General features: G+C 40.3%; 1 protein-coding gene across 3 annotated transcripts in view; it reads right to left on the minus strand.

The window, feature by feature from the left end:
* The window catches only part of PRKCZ (protein kinase C zeta), a 358451-nt gene that overhangs the window by 96546 nt on the left and 238724 nt on the right, over positions 1-23181 (minus strand). For all 3 annotated transcript variants that reach the window (XM_089684356.1, XM_089684357.1, XM_089684358.1), the window contains 2 exons: positions 22741-22872; positions 3334-3415 (listed from right to left, as the gene is read on the minus strand). In XM_089684356.1, the coding sequence (XP_089540482.1) occupies positions 3334-3415; positions 22741-22872 (214 nt within the window). The remainder of the gene's footprint in view (positions 1-3333; positions 3416-22740; positions 22873-23181) is intronic.

The raw sequence follows: 23181 nt of genomic DNA on the forward strand, positions 1-23181 counted from the left end.
TATATATTGCCCCAACAAGAAACCTGAGATCTTTCTGAAGGGTTTGCTAAAAAAATTGATAGATTTTAAAAAAGGGCGTTTGATAATAGCAGGAGATTTGAATCTCTGTATGGACCCACAAATGGATGCAACCTCCCTTGTGCGGAGAGAAGGGGGTAGGTCTCTGAGAGCTTTGAGGAAGGCGATCCACGAGTACCAACTGGTGGACACCTGGAGAGTAATGCATATGAAGGACAGAGACTATACCTTCTTCTCTAATGCACATGAGATATACTCGAGATTGGATTACATTCTAATAGATCATCAACTCATTGAAATGCTGGTTAAAATAGAAATAGAGATAAGAACTTTTTCGGACCACGCCCCAGTCGTAATGAAAATAGGATGGGGAAAAAGGTGGACGGGAGGTTTAGGATGGAGGTTGAATGAGGCTCTTCTCTTGGATGAGGATATTGTGCAGAAGATCAGAGAAGAGATTAAGGTATATTTCCGGGAGAATGAAACAGAGGAAGTATCGACAGCTACAGTATGGGAAAGTCATAAGGTATATATAAGAGGAATCCTGATTGCGATGGGAGCAAGGAAGAAAAAAGAAAGAACAGAGAGGGTTAGTGGACTCTTAAAGGAAATCCTGGAATTGGAGCAGATACACAAGAAAAAAATAACAATAGAAACAAGACAGAAGTTAAGGGATAAAAAAGATGAATTAGAGAGACTGATGGAAGAGGAGAGGAGAAGAGTATATAATAAAGTATTAAGTGAAAGATATAGATGGGGTGATAGACCAGGAAAATACTTAATGAGAGCCCTGAATAAGAAGAAGAACAGGAATTATATAGAAAAGATAAAAAGCCCTAAGGGGGAGATGGTCCACTCAACTAAAGAAATTATTAAAGTATTCACGGAGTATTATAGAAAGTTGTATAATATCAGTCACCAAGGATCACCAAAAGAAATGCGGGAAGGTATCAATGAAAAAAGGAGGACATATTTAAAAAATGCGGGATTGCCAAAGCTTAGCGAAACACAAATGAACTCCTTGGATGCAGAAATCTCTCAGGAAGAAATAGAAGCAGCAATAAGAAGTACAGGGGGAGGGAAAAGCCCAGGCCCGGATGGTTATACAGTTAAGTACTATAAAAAATTTAGTGAAGTACTGTTACCAAAGTTAAAGAAATACATGAATGACTTGGGAGGTGGGATGGAGGGGAGGAGGGAATCCCTTCAGGCCCATGTAGTTCTCAAAAAAAAAAAAAAAAAAAAAAACACACTTCATGCTTTTCTGCAGTGTCTCCATTGAAGTCTATAGAACCCAAAACGCAATGTTTTGCATTTAAAAAAATTCCCTCACCCTTTCTAAAAAATGCACTGGCTGAAAACGCGGAAATGTGAATCTGTTCCATAGCAAATTATGTTAAATGGACTGCTGTGCCTTTCTGCAAAATGCAGCGGAAAATGCATAGGTGTGAACCTAGACTAATGTATACATGGATAAAGCACTTCCTGAGAACTTTTGAAGGTTTTCCTATAAATGGGTTCAAAGTGAGAAAAGAGGTAAACCATTCCAAGAACATTTGTGAATACATGAATAAATACCGCATCTAACCAGTTGCTATAAACACCATCATTTTTACATCCTCCATTATTCAGAAAAGAGCCTGCATTTAGCAGCTTAAAGCCATTTTTCACTATGCCTATCAGCAGAGCCCTTTGCCACATCCTGTGGTATCACTATAGCAAGCTGTGTTGCTAAGCACAATTCCCACTGGAGAGTCTGGGAGCAGACTACTGTAAAGCAAGAGATGCGCCAGTCCTAAGTGCCAGTGTGCAACAGATCATTTGAAAAAAAAATGTTCCTTCCACACTGTTTAAGATCCCTGAAGGGTATTCTGCAGGCGTGATGTTAAAAACTGATTGGAATAAAAATTACATCTGTCAGACTAGGAGCACAGCTTGCAAAAATGTTCAGCTTCATGTTACAGCATACTGGATAGGGTGTTTTTAAAGACATGGCTCAGATAAGTTTTAGGCACACAGTGTGTAATAAACGGCCCAGCTTAAGAGGCAACTTCAAGCAAGAATCACCACTACAGACAGTGACTGTTTCTATATCGAATTATATAAAGTACATGGGGACAGCCAAGTTGGATGGATTGGTGAGTTTTATTTGAATATTAAAAATAAATTAAATAGCGTTTTGCTTTGTGGTGCTCAGATGCAGAGTAGTTACACTTTAGGCTCCATGCACAATGGATGTTTTAATAACGCTAGGTGTGTAAAGTGTTTCAGCATTTTTAAAAAATGCCCCAAAATGCCAGATTGCAGCGTTAATCTTTTTTACAGCTGAAAAAACTCCTCTAAAAACCCACTAGTTCTGGGTTTTTGCCCTGCCAAAAAACGCTGATTAAAGCCTATGTATGCATGGACACATAGGATACCATGCTGGGGTGTTTACTGGCTGTAGAAAAAAAGCCAAAAACAGCAGCTATAAAAACGTGTGCATGAGAACTTAAACTGATGATATCAACACAAGCCAAAAGCCCCTTGTATTTTCTTCCTCTTATCTGATATAAAGTCTGCCAAACAAGGGTTTAATCTGAATGGCGGCTGTAAGGAAGTTATTTATACTTTCCTTTTTTTCTTTTTTACATTAGTCTATTTATTAGGGTAGAAACAAGGAGGTTCCAATATTACAAGGCATATTCCAGGATAGCTAAATTACTGATAAATCAGTCTGGGATGGACTAATGAGCACAGCAATGCCTACTTGTGGCTTGAATGTCCTTTTAAGACAAGTTTGGGATTCTGTATATTTCTAACCATACCATCTCCCTGTTTATTTATACAGGTACTGAGAATTACATTCACATTTTAAGGCTCAGCAAGAAAAAGTAAAATACGTAACATATGACTGTGTTTAACTACTGTATATTACAAACTTCTAAACTGAAACAAGTTTGTTTTTTTGATTTTTTTTTTTTACTGGTGTGCTTTAATGAAGTGTCATATTCCATACTTCAGTATATTTAAATCTAGTCTAGCCTGCAGTGAGTGCAGCATTTGAACCAGCAGGTGCTCACAAGGACATGCAGTAATGAAGAACTAGAAGGACAAAATCACTCAGCTGTGTAACAAATCCTTGATGCACTCTTTCTCTCTGCCTGATACCCAAAGACCTCTCTAATAGCTTTCAAATTGCTTTAGGCAAAACGTGGAAAAGAAAAAAAAAAAAACAACACTTTACCACTACAGACACAGTAATTAAATTATGGTTTCTGAGATGGTTGCTCTTTGGGATTACAGGTCATTCTCATAGGCCAATGTGTAACTTACTTTGATCTGATTCATCAGGGGGGATCTCTCCCTCATCACTTTTGTCATCTACACGCGGCTCCTGGAAAGGCATGACTGGATCCTGTTATACAGATAAAAGGGACAGGTTACACTTCCTGGTGGCTGGAAAAAAATATATACACAGGGACTGAGATTTTATTTAAAAAAAAAAAAAAAAAATCTGGACTTTCCTTAGAGGAGCTAGATGCTAAATTAATGTGCCACCCTGATCATGACAATGAACAGCTCAACACAGGTTTTGAAATCTTTCAGGTTCATGGTCTGGCAAATAGAAGAAGAGAAGCAAGACGTGAACTGCATCCTAACCGGCATGTCTGCTCTTTAACAGGACTCCAGGCTGCCAGCATTCAGAAGGCTTATCTAGCCACATCTCGATTATTAATGCACTCTTAACCCTATATGGGTCTCTCAGTGACAAAGCCGTCTGTTCAAAAACAATATAAAAAAAATTCAGCAAAAATGCTTCTGTCTTATAAAGGCAGCACCTGCTTTGACTTTCGTTTACAGGACCACACACGAAGGACTATTAAACCAAAAAATATGTTTTTGTACTTTTCAGAAAATCCATTTTCTTCAGAACCAGTAGGATTATAGTGTTGCGTAAAGGAGGTTTAGGGCACTTTCAAATAAAAGTTTTAAACCAGCCCTTGCAAAAGTTTTTTGAAAACGCAGTACCAAGACAAACAAAAAACAGAGGCATTTGACCTAGGTTTCTCAATACATTTTATGGAAAGTACAAAAAAAAAAACCTTTTCCTTCTGTTTCATGAGTCATATAGTAATTAAAGTAAATCAGGACGTGCAAAAACAGTTCAACTGAGGGGTGGGCAACAGCCACTGAAAGAACTAGAGACCATATTCAACTCAGGACTTTCTAAAGGACCAATGCCTAAATCTGAACCAGATATGTATTCCCTAAAGCTGTCACCGATCAAGAGAAGGCCATACATGAGCAACTTGATGCTCAAGATCAGGAAAGAGGTGATCACCACCAAAGGGAATGACTGCATCTGAAGGAAGACTGAGCCTGAATCAAAGAGGCTGTGAAGTGAAAAACGGGTGGAACATCATAACTGCATGATAAGAAAGAAACAGTCCAACAAAATTATGTGGTCAACCGAAAAGAACACTGGGTAAAGTCACCCCCCCCCAAAAAAAAAAAAAAAAAACAGGTCTCCAGAGGTTGGAATCTTGGACAAAAAAAGCAGGTGTACATAAGAAGACCAGCTGTTCTATATGTGCAGGCTCAAGCCCTGATCTCCAAATCTATAGTATCCAGCGAAGGAAGGTGTGATGAAAAAAATCAGCATTCACAGCGGTGTAGAAAGGGGCTGGAACTTTAGTTACACTGCAAAGAACATTCACCTTAATGACAGAACTAAGGAAAGGCCCTGAAAAAATGTTCTTAAGAGGCTGTGGATCTGCCACAGGAGAACATATCTTCTCCAGGTGATGAGGTCCCACAAAGGCCTCTGGACATGCTCTATCCCTGACAATCCAGACCAGAACAGAGCCCTTCAGTGAAGATTTCTTCCTGCTATGCAAGAGACCTGCTATGTACCTCGCACAGGGCCGATGCCAGATCTGTGTACCGGACCCATTGCCAGTACCATGCGACCTGCTGTGACCAATCACAGCAGGGCACATGACAGTTGTATACAATAGATGGCTTCCTTTCATGCCATCCATTGTATACAAGGGTGTCTAGCTGTGAATGGTCACAGAGATTGCATGCACAAGCTGGGCCAATCACAGCCCAGCTGTGTCATGTGATTAGCCGTGGCCAAATCACAGCTAATCACAAAAAAAAAAAAAGCCCTGAATGAATCTTTTTCATTCAGGTAAATGCTTGCTTATAGCAAAGTAATCGCAAATTGTGTAAAAAAAAAAAAAAAAATACTGATCACTTCCCCAAAGTAGTACAATGTTAATATGGTAACATTATACTACTTTGGTCATAGTGAAATATGAAAAAAAGAGGAAAAAAATTATTTTTTTTTTCGTACTATCACCAGTCAGTGTCCCTGATCACCACCATGCCAGTTATATGATGACGCTGTACTGCACTGGTGACAGTATGTAAAAAAAAAAAAAAAGTGAAAATGATTTTAATTTCTTCATTTTCCGAAAAATGACAAAAAAATTACAACTTCAAAAAATTCGCCGGACGTTTTTATAACAGAAACAAAGAAACTTGTTTTTTTTTTTTAATTTTTGGTCTTTTTTTGTTTATTTAGCAAAAAAAAAAAAAAACCTGCAGTGGTGATGAAATACCACCAAAAGAAAGCTCTAGATGTGTGAAGAAAATGATAAAATTTTAGTTTGGGAACAGTGTTGCATGATCGCGCAATTGTTATTCAAAGTGTGAGAGCGCTGAAACCTGAAAATTGGCCTGGGCAGGAAAGGGGTAAAAGTGCCCGGTATGGAAGTGGTTAAGAGTCACACACAGTGTTTTTAAAATGGGCCTTTTAAAAGAACTTTATGTATATTATTTGCACCTATTTATATAAGGATATAATTGTTAGTGCTGCTCATTTGTGGATATGTTATATCAACTTTAGGTACAGGCGATGTCTTTCTGGAACAGTATTAGCTGTGCACTAATGTTGCTTGAGTTTGCTGTTTCTTATTCATCTAAGCAGGGCTTGATCAACCACAACGTGACCTAGGTGGGTGAGTAGAGCTCGTTGAATGTTGCCTGATTAAATGTAAAGCTCACTAGTAACTACCTTTTTTTTCACAGTCACAACTTCTCATTACCTCACACTGACAGGCCAAAGCAGTGAAAGTAGAAGAGGGCAATAGGTGATCAGCACACCATAGCTGTAACACTGCTGTCACTAGTTCGCTTGTCAGAGTGAGATAGTGGTAGGTAAAAGAGCTTACTTTCCGTCAGCTTGTAAGCAAGGCGCACAGAACATGGTGGAAGATGCAATCTATTAGAGTACAGAGAAATACAAAAAGGTGGAACATTTCGCAGCCAGTTACAAAGAAAGCAAATACAAAGGCAAAATAGTTTACAATCCACCAGAGAATAAAGTAATAATACAGTACATCACCTTGTGGTAAAACATTTTTGTGGTATATTTCTTAAATTTGTGTAGTATGTGAACAGGGTACATGTACTGTATGGAAGGTAAATTTGGAGCAGGGGGGTTCCAAAACTTTTAGCCTGCCTAGTGTCTTGACTGATCTTATTTCTGCATGTAAGCAATAAACATTCCGACAAACTGATGGAACACAAATAATATTTTTTTTTTTTATCGGCGAGTACAAGTACCGATGCTTATGGTCAAGTACTCGCCGAATTTGACATGCAAGATATTAAACACTTAGCATTTGAGTTATGAACATTTTAACCTGTTTGTTTGCCCATTGCTGCACTTCATGTTGCTTCCCTGTTTCTATAGTGGGCTGGATCGCACAAGAGTGGTGGGGGAAATCACATGTGATTTGGACAGGAATTGCAACGCATTCCTGTTCAAATCGCATGCGATTCTTTGCAGGGCAATTTGAGCCCATTCATTTTGTATAGACTCAAATCACACAACAAAGATATCAATTTTGGGTATCGGGAGCATTTGAATACTTATGCAAGTACTTTCCATCAGCACCAATATATCAGTGTCAGTGCAACCATAATTTCATTATAGTTATTGGTGGAACTCATTAATACATTACAGCTAACTTTACAGCAATACAAAATTACTAGTGATTGTATATTTTTTTTATTGCTTTATAACAGTAAAAAAAAGTTACAAAACAGCCTTGGGGCATTCCCCGGCTCAACAAAACAACACAACTACATCTATACCCTCGTTCTAGTTCCCACCCAAAAAATCCCTCAGTGCCTAAGGCAGGAGTATACCCACTAGGATTTAGAGTAATCAGAAAAAACCTTGAACATTAGAAAGATCAGGTACGCAATAAAATACACTGGACCATATATCAGAGGATATAAAGGACAAGATCACTACTACTCCCCTCCCCAAAAAGAAGGGGGGGGGGACTAGGTAAGGCAGGAGGGGGGGTGTAGTAAAGAACAAAACTAACAAATATTCACCAATCTCCCATCATATTGGAATATCTGTGGTGGGTCGAGCATGAAATTAAGCAGGCACAATGTCCTCTCTGGTATTGGCAGTAGAAGGACTCCAGCCACATGTCCCACACTTTATGAAATTTATTTGGACAACCTCTGGAGAGATATGTCATTTTGTATAAGGGAATCACTGCGCTGACCAACTTCTTTCAACGACCTAAAGGTAGGAGGGCTGTCAATTTCCAGGACAACACAATGGCCTTTCTAGCATAAAAGAGGAGTAAAATTAGCAATATTCTAGAAGTCCTAGAGAAGTCTAATTGATTAACCAGAACCAGTGGCAGATGGCCACCACTGAGGGCACAGAAATCTTGGTGTCAAAGCAGATGGAATGGAAGATTTCATCCAAAATATTTGTATACGGGGGCAGAACCAAAAAATGTGGAAAAAGTCGCAGGTGTGACTCCGCACCTACAGCAGTTCAATTCTACCGTAGGGTAAGTGATTGTATCTTTAATAAATGTGCGAATTTCACAGCAGAAAGATCTCCTGAAATAGCTTCTGAAATATTAGGGTTGGTCTACATGGGGGGCTTTTTATATTATTGCTGTTTGCAGAGGCATTATTTCACTTATGAGGAATAACTTCACATTGGCTAAGTGGTTGCACTTCTGCCTAGCAGCACTAGGGTTATTGGTTTGAATCCCAACCATGACACTGTCTGTCTGGAGTTTGCATGTTCTCCCTGTGCCTGCATAGGTTTCTTCGGGTACTCCAGTTCCCTCCCAGACTCCAAAGATATGCTGGTAGGTTAATTGGCTCCTGTCTATAGCAGCCCTAGTATGTGTATGTATGAATGCGAGTTATGGACCTTAGATTGTAAACTTGTTGAGGGTTAGGGACTGATGTGAATGTAGAACATATATGTGTAAACCGCTGCATAAATTGACAGCGCTGTATAAGTACCTGTAAAAAACAAACCTAGACAATTCATAAAAGTATCTAGAATAAACACTGCATCACAGTTCTGATGTTTGATCAAACTCAACAATTCTCATGGCTATTTAAGCTGAATTCCAAGCATGGATTTTATAACATAGTTACATTGGTTCAGCTTGGAAATAGTGTAGGTATGCATATGCAAGAACTGTGGGATCTCCGTTAAAGCTGGAAATAGCTTCTGGCCTCTGGGGTCCTTTCTTTTCTGCCTAGTGAACACAGGAGGTCACTCGCTCAGCACAGGCGCCATTTATAGAAAAGCCTTGAATTTCTTTCAATAAATGCAAGGTGTTTTCTGTTTGGAGTGGAGATTGGGACGTCAGCATCCTGCCTCTCCACCTCATTCACTCCACTGAGAAAAATGCAAGGTGTTTAGTGATCGGCGCCAATACCAAGCAGGTGAACCCCTGTGGCTACTATACATGGGATCCAGAAGACAGCAGTGATCACTGTAGAAACAGAGAAAACTGCAGTGATTTCCAGTTTCCACATGGATTCCACAGGTATGGAATATGCATAGTTACATACATGGGTCCAAGCTGGTCCAGTGTAACTATGCAATAAAATACATAACTGGAGTTAAGTATTAACTCTTTTTGCCCAGATATTTATTATTATAGAGGATTTACATAGCGCCAGCAGTTTGAGAAGTGTTTCACAAAATAAAAGGGAGACAGTACAAATACAAATCCAAGACAAGAGGGTTAGTTGGGCCCTGCTCGTGAGAGCTTACAATTTAAAAGGGAGGGTCAAGGTAATAGCTGTCTGGGGATAAGTAGGCAGTGAAAGTAAAAGATCAGTTTTTAGGTAGATGTGGGATAGGCTTCTCTGAAAAGGGTACTTTTTAGGGATCTCCTAAAAATGCATTGCAAAGGCTCCTGGCCTAAACTATATTCAATAAGCAACAGAGCACAAGTAGTATGAAATCTGCATGTTGTTCAAGCTGCACAACACACTTGAGTCAGAATTTGGAGATTTGCCTCATGCTAGTGGTTACAAATTCATCCAAGAACAGAAAACAAGGAATTCTAATTGTACTCCAAGTCTCCTCTGCCCTTAGGTTGTCATGGCAACAACTGATACCGGACAGGGAAAGTCACGAATATAGCTGGAAGTAGAGTGAAAAGATATATATATTATAAGAAAGAAAAAAAAAAAGCCTTCCTTCCTTTTGGGAAGAACACATGAATATATTAGATGAATGTTCTACAGACAGAGGGTGATTATTTATTGATAGAACCCAAGTGCAGATACTTATATTATGGTTTATTACACAGGTTGTCAGCCAGTGTTATGTGTAACCAAGGGGATAATTCAGACAAGTTCAAAGGGTTCTTCTACCTGCTAAAGTACATTAAGCATATCATTATGTACTGCGTTTCAGCAAGCATTAAATTATTTATGACAGAGACCTGAGGAAGAATTTTTTTTTTAGCTAAAGCTGAACTCTAGGCATATTAAATGCATTAAAGGGAGTTGTTTTACTTTCCAAAGGATTTGTATTTCTTTCCATCAGTTCAGAGATTTAAGCCAGTCATAAATGGATCAAATCTCAGACGGTTCAGCAGGGACAGGCTGAGGTTTCGATCCATGAGCAGGCTGGTTGTACATAAGCTGATCCATGAATCAACTACAGTACAACCAGCCTGTCACATTTTGTAATCATTGTGTTCTGCTGGTAGAAAAAGCGCCCTGCTAGCAAAACACAATAGCGTTGTGGAAGGAATTCCCTAATCAACACTGATTGTGTTGATGGGGACCTGTGGTTGCAGGAAGGAAACTCACACCCTCTATGGCTTGCCTTACAAATCTGTGCCTCATAAAAACAGCCTTGTCTAGCAGGAGCCTGGATTTTAATCTTCCTAGATAGGTTAAATATTTACAGGTCTTGTCCCCCAGATAGTGACTGGGTGGCGGAGAAGCAGCACACTGAGTTCATTGTTCTGTCGCTCTGACCCTACTTATGTCATGGAGATGAGGAGAAAAGGAGCTATTCTGTAGTGCAACAGGGGAGTACACTGTCAGCTCACTACAGAAATCTGAATTTCTGGCAGGCTCAATTGGTATTTTTCAATACTCTGCAAAATTTTTAAAAAGACAAAACACGGGGAAATGTGCACATATTGCAGATATGTACTATTTTTTGTTTAATTATGCCAAGATTTATACTTTAAACTTACACTGGATGTTCAAAAATCAAATGCAAATTTTATACTCCATTCCACCATATGGAATCAGTTTTACATAACTGTGAACTATGGAGTGGCAAATTGTTTTCATACCCAAGTAAAGTTCCAGCCAAGAGATTAGAAACTTTTATACATGTACTCTAGTGCATAGACCAAGTGCAATAAAACGAAGTTTTATAAATGTTCTTTTAATTGAATCAAAGGGTGGCATTAAACACTGGTCCAGCTGACAAAATGCCTGGTTAACAGGTACATTTTCAGCCTCAATATTGAATTCCCGGACTTACCTAAAGTGCTATGCCTCAATACCTGTGATCATCACTTCTTTCATTTTATACTACTTGAATAAATTCTGTCTCCCCCTATAAGCAGCTTTATCTCTTTTATATAAGAAGCTGGGTTATAATTATTATAGGGTAGAGGGAAGAGAATTAGAGAGGCTAGTCCTGAGTTGATACATCACAACAAACATGCCAAGTTGCCAGAGGAACAACTCCAGTAAAGATGGGGGCAAGGCTACAGGCAAGGAAAAAGATACTGGTGGTAGGAGACTCAGTTATTACAGTGACAGATAGGGCAATCCGTCACAAAGAACGTGTTCACAATACAGTATGTTGCGAGTGGGCAGATGGAACTGCTCACTCAACTAAGGATCATCATTAATTGAATGAAATGCAGTACAATTTTGACGCGTTTCGCCCCTCCCACAGGCGTCTTTGAAAACGCCTGTGGGAGGGGCAAAACGCGTCGACACTTCTGGTATGCCGTCTAACGTCCTGCGCAACTTCTGATAAGTGAAGCGCACACTATAGCGGTGCGTTTCAAGCAGCCATCTTTGATGCTTGACTGAGATACACTCTGTCATCCTCTGCAAAAAGGCTGTGAGGTTTCTGATACTGTCCTTGGATGATGTGGGAACTATGATAGTTATGTTATGATAGTCGGTTGGAGGCAATAAAACAATGCTTTTATTTATCCTTTGAAATGTGAGTGGCCTGGTATTATTAATAGCACTATACAAGGTTATTAGCAATATTACACTATATATGTTTTTCTCTTGCACTGCTGTGGATCTGACCTGGAAGGATTAATCAGGAGTGAATGGAAGGAGAACCTTAAGCCCTATATGGTGGAATGGAGTCCTGGAGGCTGTAGAGGGGGTATAGGATCCCTAAAAGTCCTAAAAGGCGTGCAATTCACCATTATCTGATGAGTGCGGTTTATGTTGGTTACAGCACTGGTGGATGGTGGAAGCACATATTTAAAAGGAGGACTTTTATTATTATTTTTTCGGTTTGAAGCACTAAGAAATTTGGGAATAAGGACTTTTTTTGGACACTTTTTAAGTTTTATTTTTTTATCATAATTTTCATTTAATAATATTTTTTATATGATTTATTGGTTATTATAATTTATGTAGGGTTTTGATTTGTGCTGTTTATATACCGTATATACTCGAGTATAAGCCGACCCGAATATAAGCCGAGGTACCTAATTTTACCACAAAAAACTGGGAAAAACTATTGACTCAAGTATAAGCCGAGGGTGGGAACACCAGTGGGAAGAATCGTGCCTCATCATTGGTGTCAGTGGGAGGAATAGTGCCCCATCATTGGTGTCAGTGGGAGGAATAGTGCCCCATCATTGGTGTCAGTGGGAGGAATAGTGCCCCATCATTGGTATCAGTGGGAGGAATAGTGCCCCATCATTGGTGTCAGTGGGAGGAATAGTGCCCCATCATTGGTATCAGTGGGAGGAATAGTGCCCCATCATTGGTGTCAGTGGGAGGAATAGCGCCCCATCATTGGTGTCAGTGGGAGGAATAGTGCCCCATCATTGGTATCAGTGGCAGGAATAGTGCCCCATCATTAGTATCAGTGGGGGGAATAGCACCCCATTATTGGTGTCAGTGGAATAGTGCCCCATCTTTGGTGTCAGTGGGAGGAATAGTGTCCCATCATTGGTGTCAGTGGGAGGAATAGTGTCCCAACATTGGTGTCAGTGGGAGGAATAGTATCCCATCATTGGTGTCAGTGGGGGGGGTGGAGGAATAGTGCCCCATCGTTGGTGTCAGTGGGGGGGGAGGAAAAGTGCCCCATCGTTGGTGTCAGTGGGGGGGAGGAATAGTATCCCATGATTGGTGTCAGTGGGGGGTGGAATAGTGCTCCATGATTGGTGTCAGTGGGGGGTGGAATAGTGCCCCATCATTGGTGTCAGTGGGGGGGAGGAAAAGTGCCCCATCATTGGTGTCAGTGGGAGGAATAATGCCCCATCATTGGTATCAGTGACACCAATGATGGGGCACTATTCCTCCCACTGACACTTGCTGACCCCTGTTCCAGTATGGTGCTGCTGCAGCCAGCATATTTGGTTGCAGCAGCACCTAAGCACGGCACACTTACCTGCATCTCCTTCACTCGATTTTCGCGGGGCCGCTCAGCTCCGCCTCCTCGCCGGTGATTGGCCGCCTGTGTGCCTTTCCTGAGCTACAGTTCTGGCGGCCAATCACCGGTGAGAAGGCGGAGCCGAGCAGCCGCGCGAACATCCAGTGGACGAACCGAATGAAGGAGCAGCCGCGCTTCCTGGACCGGATCGTCGTGGGACCGGAGCCAGGTAAGAGACAGCAGCCCCCTGCAGACTTTGACTCGAGTATAAGCCGAGGGGGCCGTTTTTCAGCACAAAAAATGTGCTGAAAAACTCGGCTTATACTCGAGTATATACGGTAGTTTTATATTATTTGGTGTATTACACTTGTGTGCAGCAGTTCTTACCCTTATATTTTGGGGGTATGTTATTTCTGTGGCGCTGGGGTTTGTGATTTATGATGGTACTTGTAGGCTATTCATTCATAGGAAACTGAATGAATGACAAGGCTGTGTGGGCAGAGCCCCATATGGCCGCAGTGTTTTTAAATTGTGACAGCAGGCACGAGGAGAAGGTCACCCACCCGCTATCACCGGAAGGGGGATCAGGACTGCAGGGTGCAAATGATTGGGTTGGAACATGTAACATGCCTCAAAGGTGAACTTATCTTTGAATAATAGGGCTGAAGTGTCCTCATTGGCATTTCAAAACTAAAATACTGCAAAACCAGAAAGACTGCCAAACTACAAAAAGTGCAGTAAGAAATGCAAGAATGCAATCAGGGCAGCTGAATTAGATTACAAAAGACACATTGCTGAGAAAAGAACCCCCCCCCCCCCCCAAACAAAAAAAAACAAAAAAACATTTATTCAAATATATAGTAAAAAAAGAAAAGTCAGAAAACAAGTGAAGGGAAATCTCCCTAATGGAACAGAGATGGCAAAAAAATGACAAGGTTTATAACCCTCCGTTGTCCAGCGTTTCTGATATATAAGATCAATCACTTCAATCCCTCAGCAGGAAGGTATAGCCAAAAAGGTCACTCTCCAAGACTGTTTGTTAACCCGCTCAAAAGAAAAAGGGTCCAATATAACCTGATCACTCCAACGTTTCAGTGTCTTCCTTGTTTATCTTCAATACAGCCTTATCACTCCAATGCTTTAGTGTCTTCCTTATTTGTCTTCCTCTCTCCTCACGTGTCACCCCAAAACAAAAAACTCATAGTGTAACACATTCTATAAGAACACTAAAAACTTCAATATTGTGCTCACGTGTGTATGTGAAATATAGTGATTCGTGACTTTTTCACCCCTTCTGCCTATCTTCTTGCCAGGCATCCATTTTAAAACGCATATCATTTTCGCAGCTCTACTCTGCCCATCTGACATTCAACCACTAATCTGATGAGACTTCCAGTTAGGGAGGTCCATTCCGATTAGTTGTTAAGGGTCAGATGGGCAAAGTGGAGCCACAGGGAATGTTCCTGTGAGGGCAGTGGGATACTCATTCTGGAAAGTTCAAGAGACCAGGAAGTTTCCCCAAACACCTGATTTGAAGTTCATGATTTTAACTAAATTATTGGGAGATTGAACATTTTGGAGGCCAGAGGAGTGACATATGACAGAAGTTACCATAAGTGTGATCACCCAACCCTGTGTTATAGGGGTTGTTTGGGTAAGGTGTTTGATGCATGGGGTAAGATGCATGATGTTGTGAATGAATTGAATCACATTTATTTGGCACATATAGAAGAACGGTATAATATGAGCAAAATTTAAAGGGGACATGAGTTTTTTTCTTTTTTTTGGAGACACGGTTAAGAAGCGGATCCAAAGATTGGGTGTAGTTTGTTGGAGGGAGATTTCACTTTGAGTGATATGCGTTATAAAGTGGATGTCTAGTAAGATAAGATAGGCAGAAGGGCTGAAGAAGTCCCAAATCACATGTGATATTTCACGCTTGTTAACGTGTACACATCTGAGCACAATAATAGAGTTTTTAACATTATTACAGAAGGTGTCACGCTATATGAGTTTTTTTTTTGTTTTGGGTGTGACACATGAGGAGAAAAAAAGACAAATAAGGAAGACACTGAAGCATTGGAGTGATAAGGCTTTATTAGACCCATTTTCTTTTTTGCAGTTCAACAAACTCGGCAAGTCTTGGAGAGTGAACTTTTAAGCTATACTTACCTGCTAGGGCAGGGGTTGGCAACTGTGGCCCTCCAGCTGTTGGTGAACTACCCATCATGCCTCTGCCTTTGGGAGTCATGCTTGTAACTGTCAGTTTTGCAATGCCTCACGGGACCTGTAGTTCTACAACAGCTGGAGGGCCACAGTTGCCCACGCCTGTGCTAGGGGATTCTCTTATATATCAGAAGTGCTGGACAACTTGGACTATGGCAGTTTGTAACTCGCCATGGGGCATTGTTTGTATTGTCTGGCTCCTGTATTATTTGTGTTTGGGACACTTGTGCGCTGGTGAACATTACTAAAGTTTTGCCTTTAGTTCTACTTTAGTGTGAATAAATCACCAGGACTAGATGGATTACACCTGAGAATCCTCAATTTAGCCATGTCATAGCCAGACCATTATTACAAATTTTTAAGGATAGCTTACTGATTGGAATGGTAGCAGTTGATAGCCAAAAAGCAAACATGGTACCAGTATTCAAAAAATTCAAAAAATCAGAGATGTTCAATTCTTATCGCCTGACACCCGGGATATGTAGTTCCAGGCGCCAGGCAGGAAGGGTTTTTTTTTTTTACCTGTGGGGTGGAAGCATGCGGCGGCATTGCTTCTACACAGCCCACTATCTTGCCAGCCTCCGCCCCCCCCCATTTGTCCCGAGCTCCACTTGCCCATCTGAGGGCCAGGGACTGGTTCAGTAGGTGCCAGTGGGTATAGGGGAGGGAGGAGAGCAGACACCTCCACTCCTTCTCCCCTTCTTGTCCTGACTCGGAAGTGATGTGACATCACTTCTGGGTCCCCGTTGACAGATTCTCGGCCATCGAGGCCGGGAAAGAATGTAATGCAGTGCGATGTGCACTACATTACATTCAGTGGCGCACAGAGGAGACATTTTAAAAAAAATAAAGTTACACCCAAGCACATAACAACACCCCCCCCCCCCCCCCAAAAAAAAATTTTTTTTTCAAGGCCTCCCACATATGTAGGCACATACAAACGTAAAAGCATGCGTTGGGGCGCCTATGTATGAAAAACATGATTGCGATACACATTACATATCGCCAAGCACGCCAGAATGAGAGCAATAATGCTAGCACCAGACCTCCTTCGTAACACTAAACTGATGACCTATAATGGGCTTTAAAGAGTCACCTATAGAAAATATAGGGTACGAAAGTTTGTTGCCATTTCATGAGCACATGCACATTTAAGGTTTGACATGTTGGATATCTATTTACTCGATGCAACCTCGTCTTTTATATTTTACAAAAAAATTGGTAATTTATTGCTTTTTGTGCCCTAAAATTAACTTAAGTGTATTTTTTACTGAAATTTGTGATATTGTGTGACACAAAAAATGGGAACTTTTGCTGAAGAGCTTAAGATCAATAATCAATAAGGAAATTGGTCTGTAGCTACTGCAGGAGGATGGGTCCTTACCCTCTTTAGGCAGAACTGAAATATGGGCTTTCAAGGATTCCGAATGGAACGTTGCTGAGGAGCCAAGAGCATTAAACATGGCCACCATATGCTGTCCAAAATTCGGGACTAAGGTCTTATAGCATTCCAAGGTGAGACCATCCAGCCCAGGAGCTAGTTTTAGTAAGACCCTTGCTGCAGTGATTCTGCTTTGGAGAGATTTCCTCTCACTTTCTTTTGAGATTTCCTTTCTCACTGCCTCCTGAGGACATCTATTTTGGACAAAACATGTTGGAGTGTGGTTACTGCACGTTACGTCGCTTCCAGCTTTGGCTTCTGGGTTTGTGGAACGCACGCCAGCTTCAAGGCAAACAGTGTGAAGCGGCATTGCTCCCTTAATAACAAACAGCTTTTATATATTGCACAGAATGTTTGACACTGGAGTATGTGAGTGCAATTGTTTTAGGGCTAGTTCACATTAGATGCAGTCCAGTGCATTTTTTTCTGCATCAAAAATATATGCACAGTGTTTTCCATGTATTGCAATTACCCTAGTTCTCACCAGTGCAGTCAATTCCAGTCAGTTTCCAATGCAAAGAAAAAAAAGTAGAACATGTTGCATTTTTTTTGCACAAAACCATACTGGAACATAGCAAACTGCTTCAAAACTGCACCCAAACAGCGTGTGGTGTGAACTATAACCAGAAACGTATCCGGAATGCATCCAGAGTGTGTTTTTGTGGTGTGACTGGCCATTTGAGTATATGTTTATTTTACTAAATATATTTTATGGTTTTATGTGATGTTACCCCCACTTAAAAATACTCACCTTAAAGCGCTGAAATGACTCTCTTACTAGGTCATTTGTTTATGATGAGTTATCCAAACCACTGCGGTGTGAGCACTGGAACATTTTTTTTGTTACTGACTGAAGCACTGTGGCACTTTGTGGAATAGGATAGAAGAAAAAAGAAAAGGACTTGCATATTTTTTAGGAGCATTTTTAATCTTGGCACAGTATTAAGGTTTCTGAGCATATTTGATTGCTATAGATACTTGATTGGAATTCATATGCACAGTTCTTTTTAGCACATTGATTGTATGATACAGATATTTGATTATTTTCTATATTACACTTTCATTTATCTGTATGAGATATATATATATATATATATATATATATATATATATCATACAGATAAATAAAAGTGTAATATAGAAAATAATCAAATATCTGGCCTATATATACACACACACACATATATATACACACACACACACACACATATATATATACACACACACACACACATATATATACACACACACACACACACATATATATACACACACACACACACACACACACACACACACACAGGCCTTCTTGTCCAATATCAGTGCCCGACCTAACAAATGCATTTCTGGAAGAATGGTCAAACATTCCCACAGACACACTCCTAAACCTTGTGGACAGCCTTCCCAGAGGAGTTGAAGCTGTTATAGCTGCAAAGGGTGGGCCAACTCAACATTGAACCCTACGGACTAAGGCTGGGATGCCATTAAAGTTCATGTGCGTGTGACGCAGGCGTCCCAACACTTTTGGCAATATAGTGTATATCTAAAGCCTAGATTTTCTATTTTCTTTTCATTTTGGATACAGAAGATTAAAAACCCAAAAGACATATTTTTGCTGTGTACCATTGGGGAGATTTTCCTTTGCTCCCTGTCTTAAGACACAACAGATGTGAGAGGAGAGCTCTTCAAAGGAAAAGAGGGAAAGGGAAATTTTCTCAGAGAGTTGTCACATGAACAAGAGTGCCCATTGCAAAATCTGACCAATATTGCTGTGACAACTCAAACTTTGGGATTTTCCCTCACTTTCAGTCCCAACAGCAATGGTCACCAGGACAAATCAAGAGAGTGAAACTCCATAACAAGGACAGACACCACAATAAAAATCTTACAGAAGCAACAACTGTACTTTTTCCAAAACAAATGGCTTTAGAATAGAAACATAGAAGAGTGACAGCAGAAAAAGGCCAAGTAGTCAAACTCTAACCCATTTTTTAAAAAATAGTTTTACATTATTTTTGTCTGAGTATATATCTATGTTTGTTCCAAGGATGTTTGAATCCACTTACTGCTGGCTCTTTCACCACCTCTGCTGTTAGTCTATTCCAAGCATCTACTCTTTCAGTAAAATAATACTGTCTAAGATTAGTGTTAAACTTTTCTACTGAGGCAATGCCCCTGTATTCTTAAACTTTACCTTATACTGAAAATACTGCCCTCCTGAACCTTACTCACACCCTTGATGATATTAAACCGTTTCAATTATGTCTCCCAGTTTCCTTCCTTCCTGTATATATTAAGTTCCTGAAGTCTCTCCTGAGGTTTTATCTCTCAGACCTTTCACCTTTTTGTTTCCTGTCTCTGGACCCATTGTATCTTATCAATATCTTTTTGTAAGTGAGGCCTGCAAAACTGGACACAGTATTCTAAATGAGCTCTAACTTAAGCCGGCCATAGACTGTTATTTTCTTTCCTGCAACCACAGATTGGAGGAAAGAAAATTGCTCGATTTCCCCCATAAACACAGTCAGAACACAGTGAATACTGTTAGTGGCTGTAAAAGCAGCTACCAGTATTCGCAGGTAAAACCCGAAAGGCTGGCTGTACCCAAGTTTATCAATCGATCAACTTGGGTACATTTAGCCTGCACATACATGGTTCGAATCTTGGCCGGTCTCTGCTGAACTGGCTAAGTCTCGAACAGTGCAAGGTCAGCTTAAAGATCTATACAGAGGAATCAGGCCCTCTTTTCTCCTGCTCATGATCCCTCTAGTGATGCAGCTTAGAATTCTACACTGTGTGCACGATTATTAGGCAAGTATTTTGACCAAATCATTATTTTTATGCATATTGTTCAACTCCACACTTTATAAACTTGAATGCTTATTGGATTTGAGCATATCAGGTGATGTGTTTTTGTGTAATGAGGGAGTGTGGCCTAAGGAGATCAACATCATATATCAAGGTGTGCATAATTATTAGGCAGCTTCTTTTCCTCAGGCAAAATGGGTCAAAAAACAAATTTAACTGACTCTGAAAAGTCAAAAATTGTTAAAATGTCTTTCAGAGGGATGCAGCACTCTTGCAACTGCTAAGATATTGGGGCGCGATTAGTGGTGCACCGAAATGAAAATCCTGGTGCTGAAACCAAAAATTCAGGATGTACTTGGCCGAAAACCGAAATGGACGGTTTTTAAAAATTTATATATATTGTTTGGAAGAAAATACACTTTTTTTTGTTACGATTTGAAAGATGTTACGGTAAGTAAATAGATACCAAACATGTCATGCTTTAAAATTGCGTACGCTCGTGGAATGGTGTCAAACTACGGTACTTAAAAATCTCCATGAGTAACTATTTAAAAATGTCTACAGGTTACAAGTGTAAAGTTACAGAGGAGGTCTAGTGCTAGAATTATTGCTCTTGCTCTGACATTTGTGGTGATACCTCACATGTGTAGTTTGAACTCGGTTTACATATGTGGGCGTGGCCTACGTATGTGTTCACCACTACGTGCGAGCACGGGGGGACGGGGTCACGTTACACTTTTTTAAAAAATGTATTTAATTTTTTTTGCATGCATCCCGTGGTAGAAATAATGACAGGTCCTCTGTATGGAGAGATATGGGGTCAGTAAGACCCCACATCTCTCCTCTTCACTGTAAAGCATTAGATCAAAAAAAGCATTTATCTAGTGTCTTAAAAAGAAAATGCCTTGTTTACAGGGCGCCGGAACCGGAAGTGACATCACTCCCGTCCTCCAAGGGCATAGAGATGAGTGGAGGCCATCTTCCCTTCACTTATCTCGATGCCCAGTTCCGGGATCATTCAGTGGTTTCTCAGGTAAGGCTGAGAACTACCAAGAGGCACAAAGACACAAATTAACGGTCAAAGATTTGAGAAGAATCAAACATCAAGCTACCAGGAACCCATTATCCTCCAGTGCTGTCATAGTCTAGAACTGAAACCTACCTGGAATGCCCAGAAGTACAAGGTGTCCAGTGCTCAGAGACACGGCCAAGGTAAGTTGGCTGAAACACAACCACCACTGAATAAGACACGTAAGTTGAAACGTCAAGACTGAGCCAAGAAATATCTGAAGACAGATTTTTCAAAGGTTTTATAGACTGATGAGATGAGAGTGACCCTTGATGGACCAGATAGATGGGCCCGTGGCTGAATAAGTAACGGGCAAAGTGCTCCACTTCGACTCAGACACCAGCAAAGTGGAGGTGGGGTACTGGTATGGGCTGGTATTATTAAAGATGAGCTAGCTGGACCTTTTCAGGTTGAAGATGGACCCAAAATCAACTCCCAAACCTACTGCCAGTTTTTAGAAGACAATTTCTTCAAGCAGTGGTACAGGAAAAAAAGTCTGCATATTTCAAGAAGACCATGATATTTATGAAGGATAATGCCCCATTGCATGCACTGAAGTACTCCACTGCGTGGCTAGCCAGTAAAGGCCATAAAGATGAAAAAATAATGACATGGCCCCCTTTCTCACCTGACCTAAACCCTATTGAGAACATGTGGACCCTACTTAAACTGGAGATTTGCCGTGAAGGAAAACAGTACACCTCTCTGAACAGTGTCTGGGAGGCTGTGGTTGCTGCTGCACAAAAAGATTATAGTCAACAGATCAAGAAACTGACAGACTCCATGAATGGGAGGCTTATGACTGTTATTGAAAAGAAGGGTGGATATATTGGTCACCAACTATCAGAAGTGTTTATTTGTAAATTTTGGGTTATTATTCTCACTTTAACAGATGAAAACATACAAGTGAGATGAGAAATGTTTTGTTTTTTTATTTAGTTGCATAATAATTCTACACATTAATAGTTGCCCAATAATTGTGCACACAGATATTCTCCTAAAAAAACCAAACGCTAACTTTTACTTTCTTAAATATTCAGGTTTGAAGTTTATTAACATTTTGGATTGACAGAGAGCACTGTAGTTCAATAATGAAATAATCCTCAAAAATGCAACTTGCCTAATAATTGTGCACACAGTGTACTTGCTTTTCCCACTGCATTGCTATACTGTTTGTTCATTTCCTAAATCTTTTCCCTCTGTAGTGCTGCTCAACACTATACCCCAATAGTGTAGTGTATCCAGGGATTCATTATCCCTAGGTGCATTATTTTATATTTAGAAACTCTGAACTACAGTTTGCAATTCTTTGACCAACCTTCCAGCAATGCCAAATCATGTTCCACGGTACAGACACCTCCTGGGATATCAACCCTTTTGCACACCTTTGACATATCCTTTAACCAACTGCATATCCACTGAACCATCCATGGGTTAATTCCCAACTTGTAAACCTTTATTAGATGATTATGGAAAACTGTATCAAATGCTTTGCTGAAATCTATACTGTATCAAATGCTTTGCTGAAATCATGATAGGCTATGTTCACAGCACCACCATGGTCCAACAAATTAGTGATATAGTCAAAAAAATTTCAATCAGATTTGTCTGACATGATCTGCCCTCAGTAAAGCCATGCTGCTTTTGGCAGAGCAAATTGTGTGTTTTTAAGTGAACAATGATCATTCTTTTTAGAAGCGACTCCATTAACTTGACTTCAACAGATGTTAAACTCACTGGCCTGTAATTGCCAGCTTCTACCTTGCTGCTCTTCTTTTGAATGGGTACAATATCAGTTGTTCACTAGACATTAGGAACTTCTCCTGTTTAAAGCGATTTATTAAAATGAACTGTTAATTGTCCAACAACTATACCTGTAAGATCTCTAAGAACTCTGGGATGAATACCATCAGTACCCATTGCTTTATTAAGCTTCAACTGAGCCAGTTCCTCTGCTACCTCTGTCTCTAGAAATCCTGAAAATGAACTATTTACCTGGAGTTTAAATTGGGAAATTATCCCTATTTAAATTTTAAGAAATGATACCTGTATACGTGTGTATTTTAGAGCAGGTCTTTGGTGGGTGGTGATATTGGATGCTGAGAAAAAAACTTCAGCTGAGGTGTTTGCTAAAATTACACAGAGCATAATTCAGTGGGGTCATACCAACAAATTATTACACCAAGTCTATGTTTCTCCACTGAACATATACGACACAAGGAAACTCACCATATGCTTCTTGCAGGTCAGCGGGACAAGTATGTGACAGCGTTTATGGACAAGCAGTTTGCAGTTGATACACTTGTAGCCTTGCCTGCCAAGGCCCCATATCCTTTCACTGCACTGGCCACAGTAGGCTTTCTGGAAGCAAACAACAAAAAGCATTCTTACCATAAGTTCATGAACACTGTGTGTTCCTTACAGTTCTGGTCACTTGTTTGAAAACCAGTCACTTGGTCATGTGATCTCTTCTAAAGGTGAAGATGAACCAAACGAATCCTCTCCTTCAGTCAAAATCACATGACCTAATGTTCAGGCCTTCAGAAATGTGTCTAGCAAGAGTGAACCTGAAGGATGCAAATTTGCCTTCTATATCCATCTTAGCAGTGCTGCTTCCATAACTTGATGTTAACATTCAGTATAGGTACACTTTATGGATAAGCCTCTTGT

This window comes from Staurois parvus, unplaced genomic scaffold (assembly GCF_062004578.1).
Source record: "Staurois parvus isolate SC_StPar_1 unplaced genomic scaffold, SC_StPar_1.0 ptg000346l, whole genome shotgun sequence".
Taxonomy (NCBI): Eukaryota; Metazoa; Chordata; class Amphibia; order Anura; family Ranidae; genus Staurois; species Staurois parvus.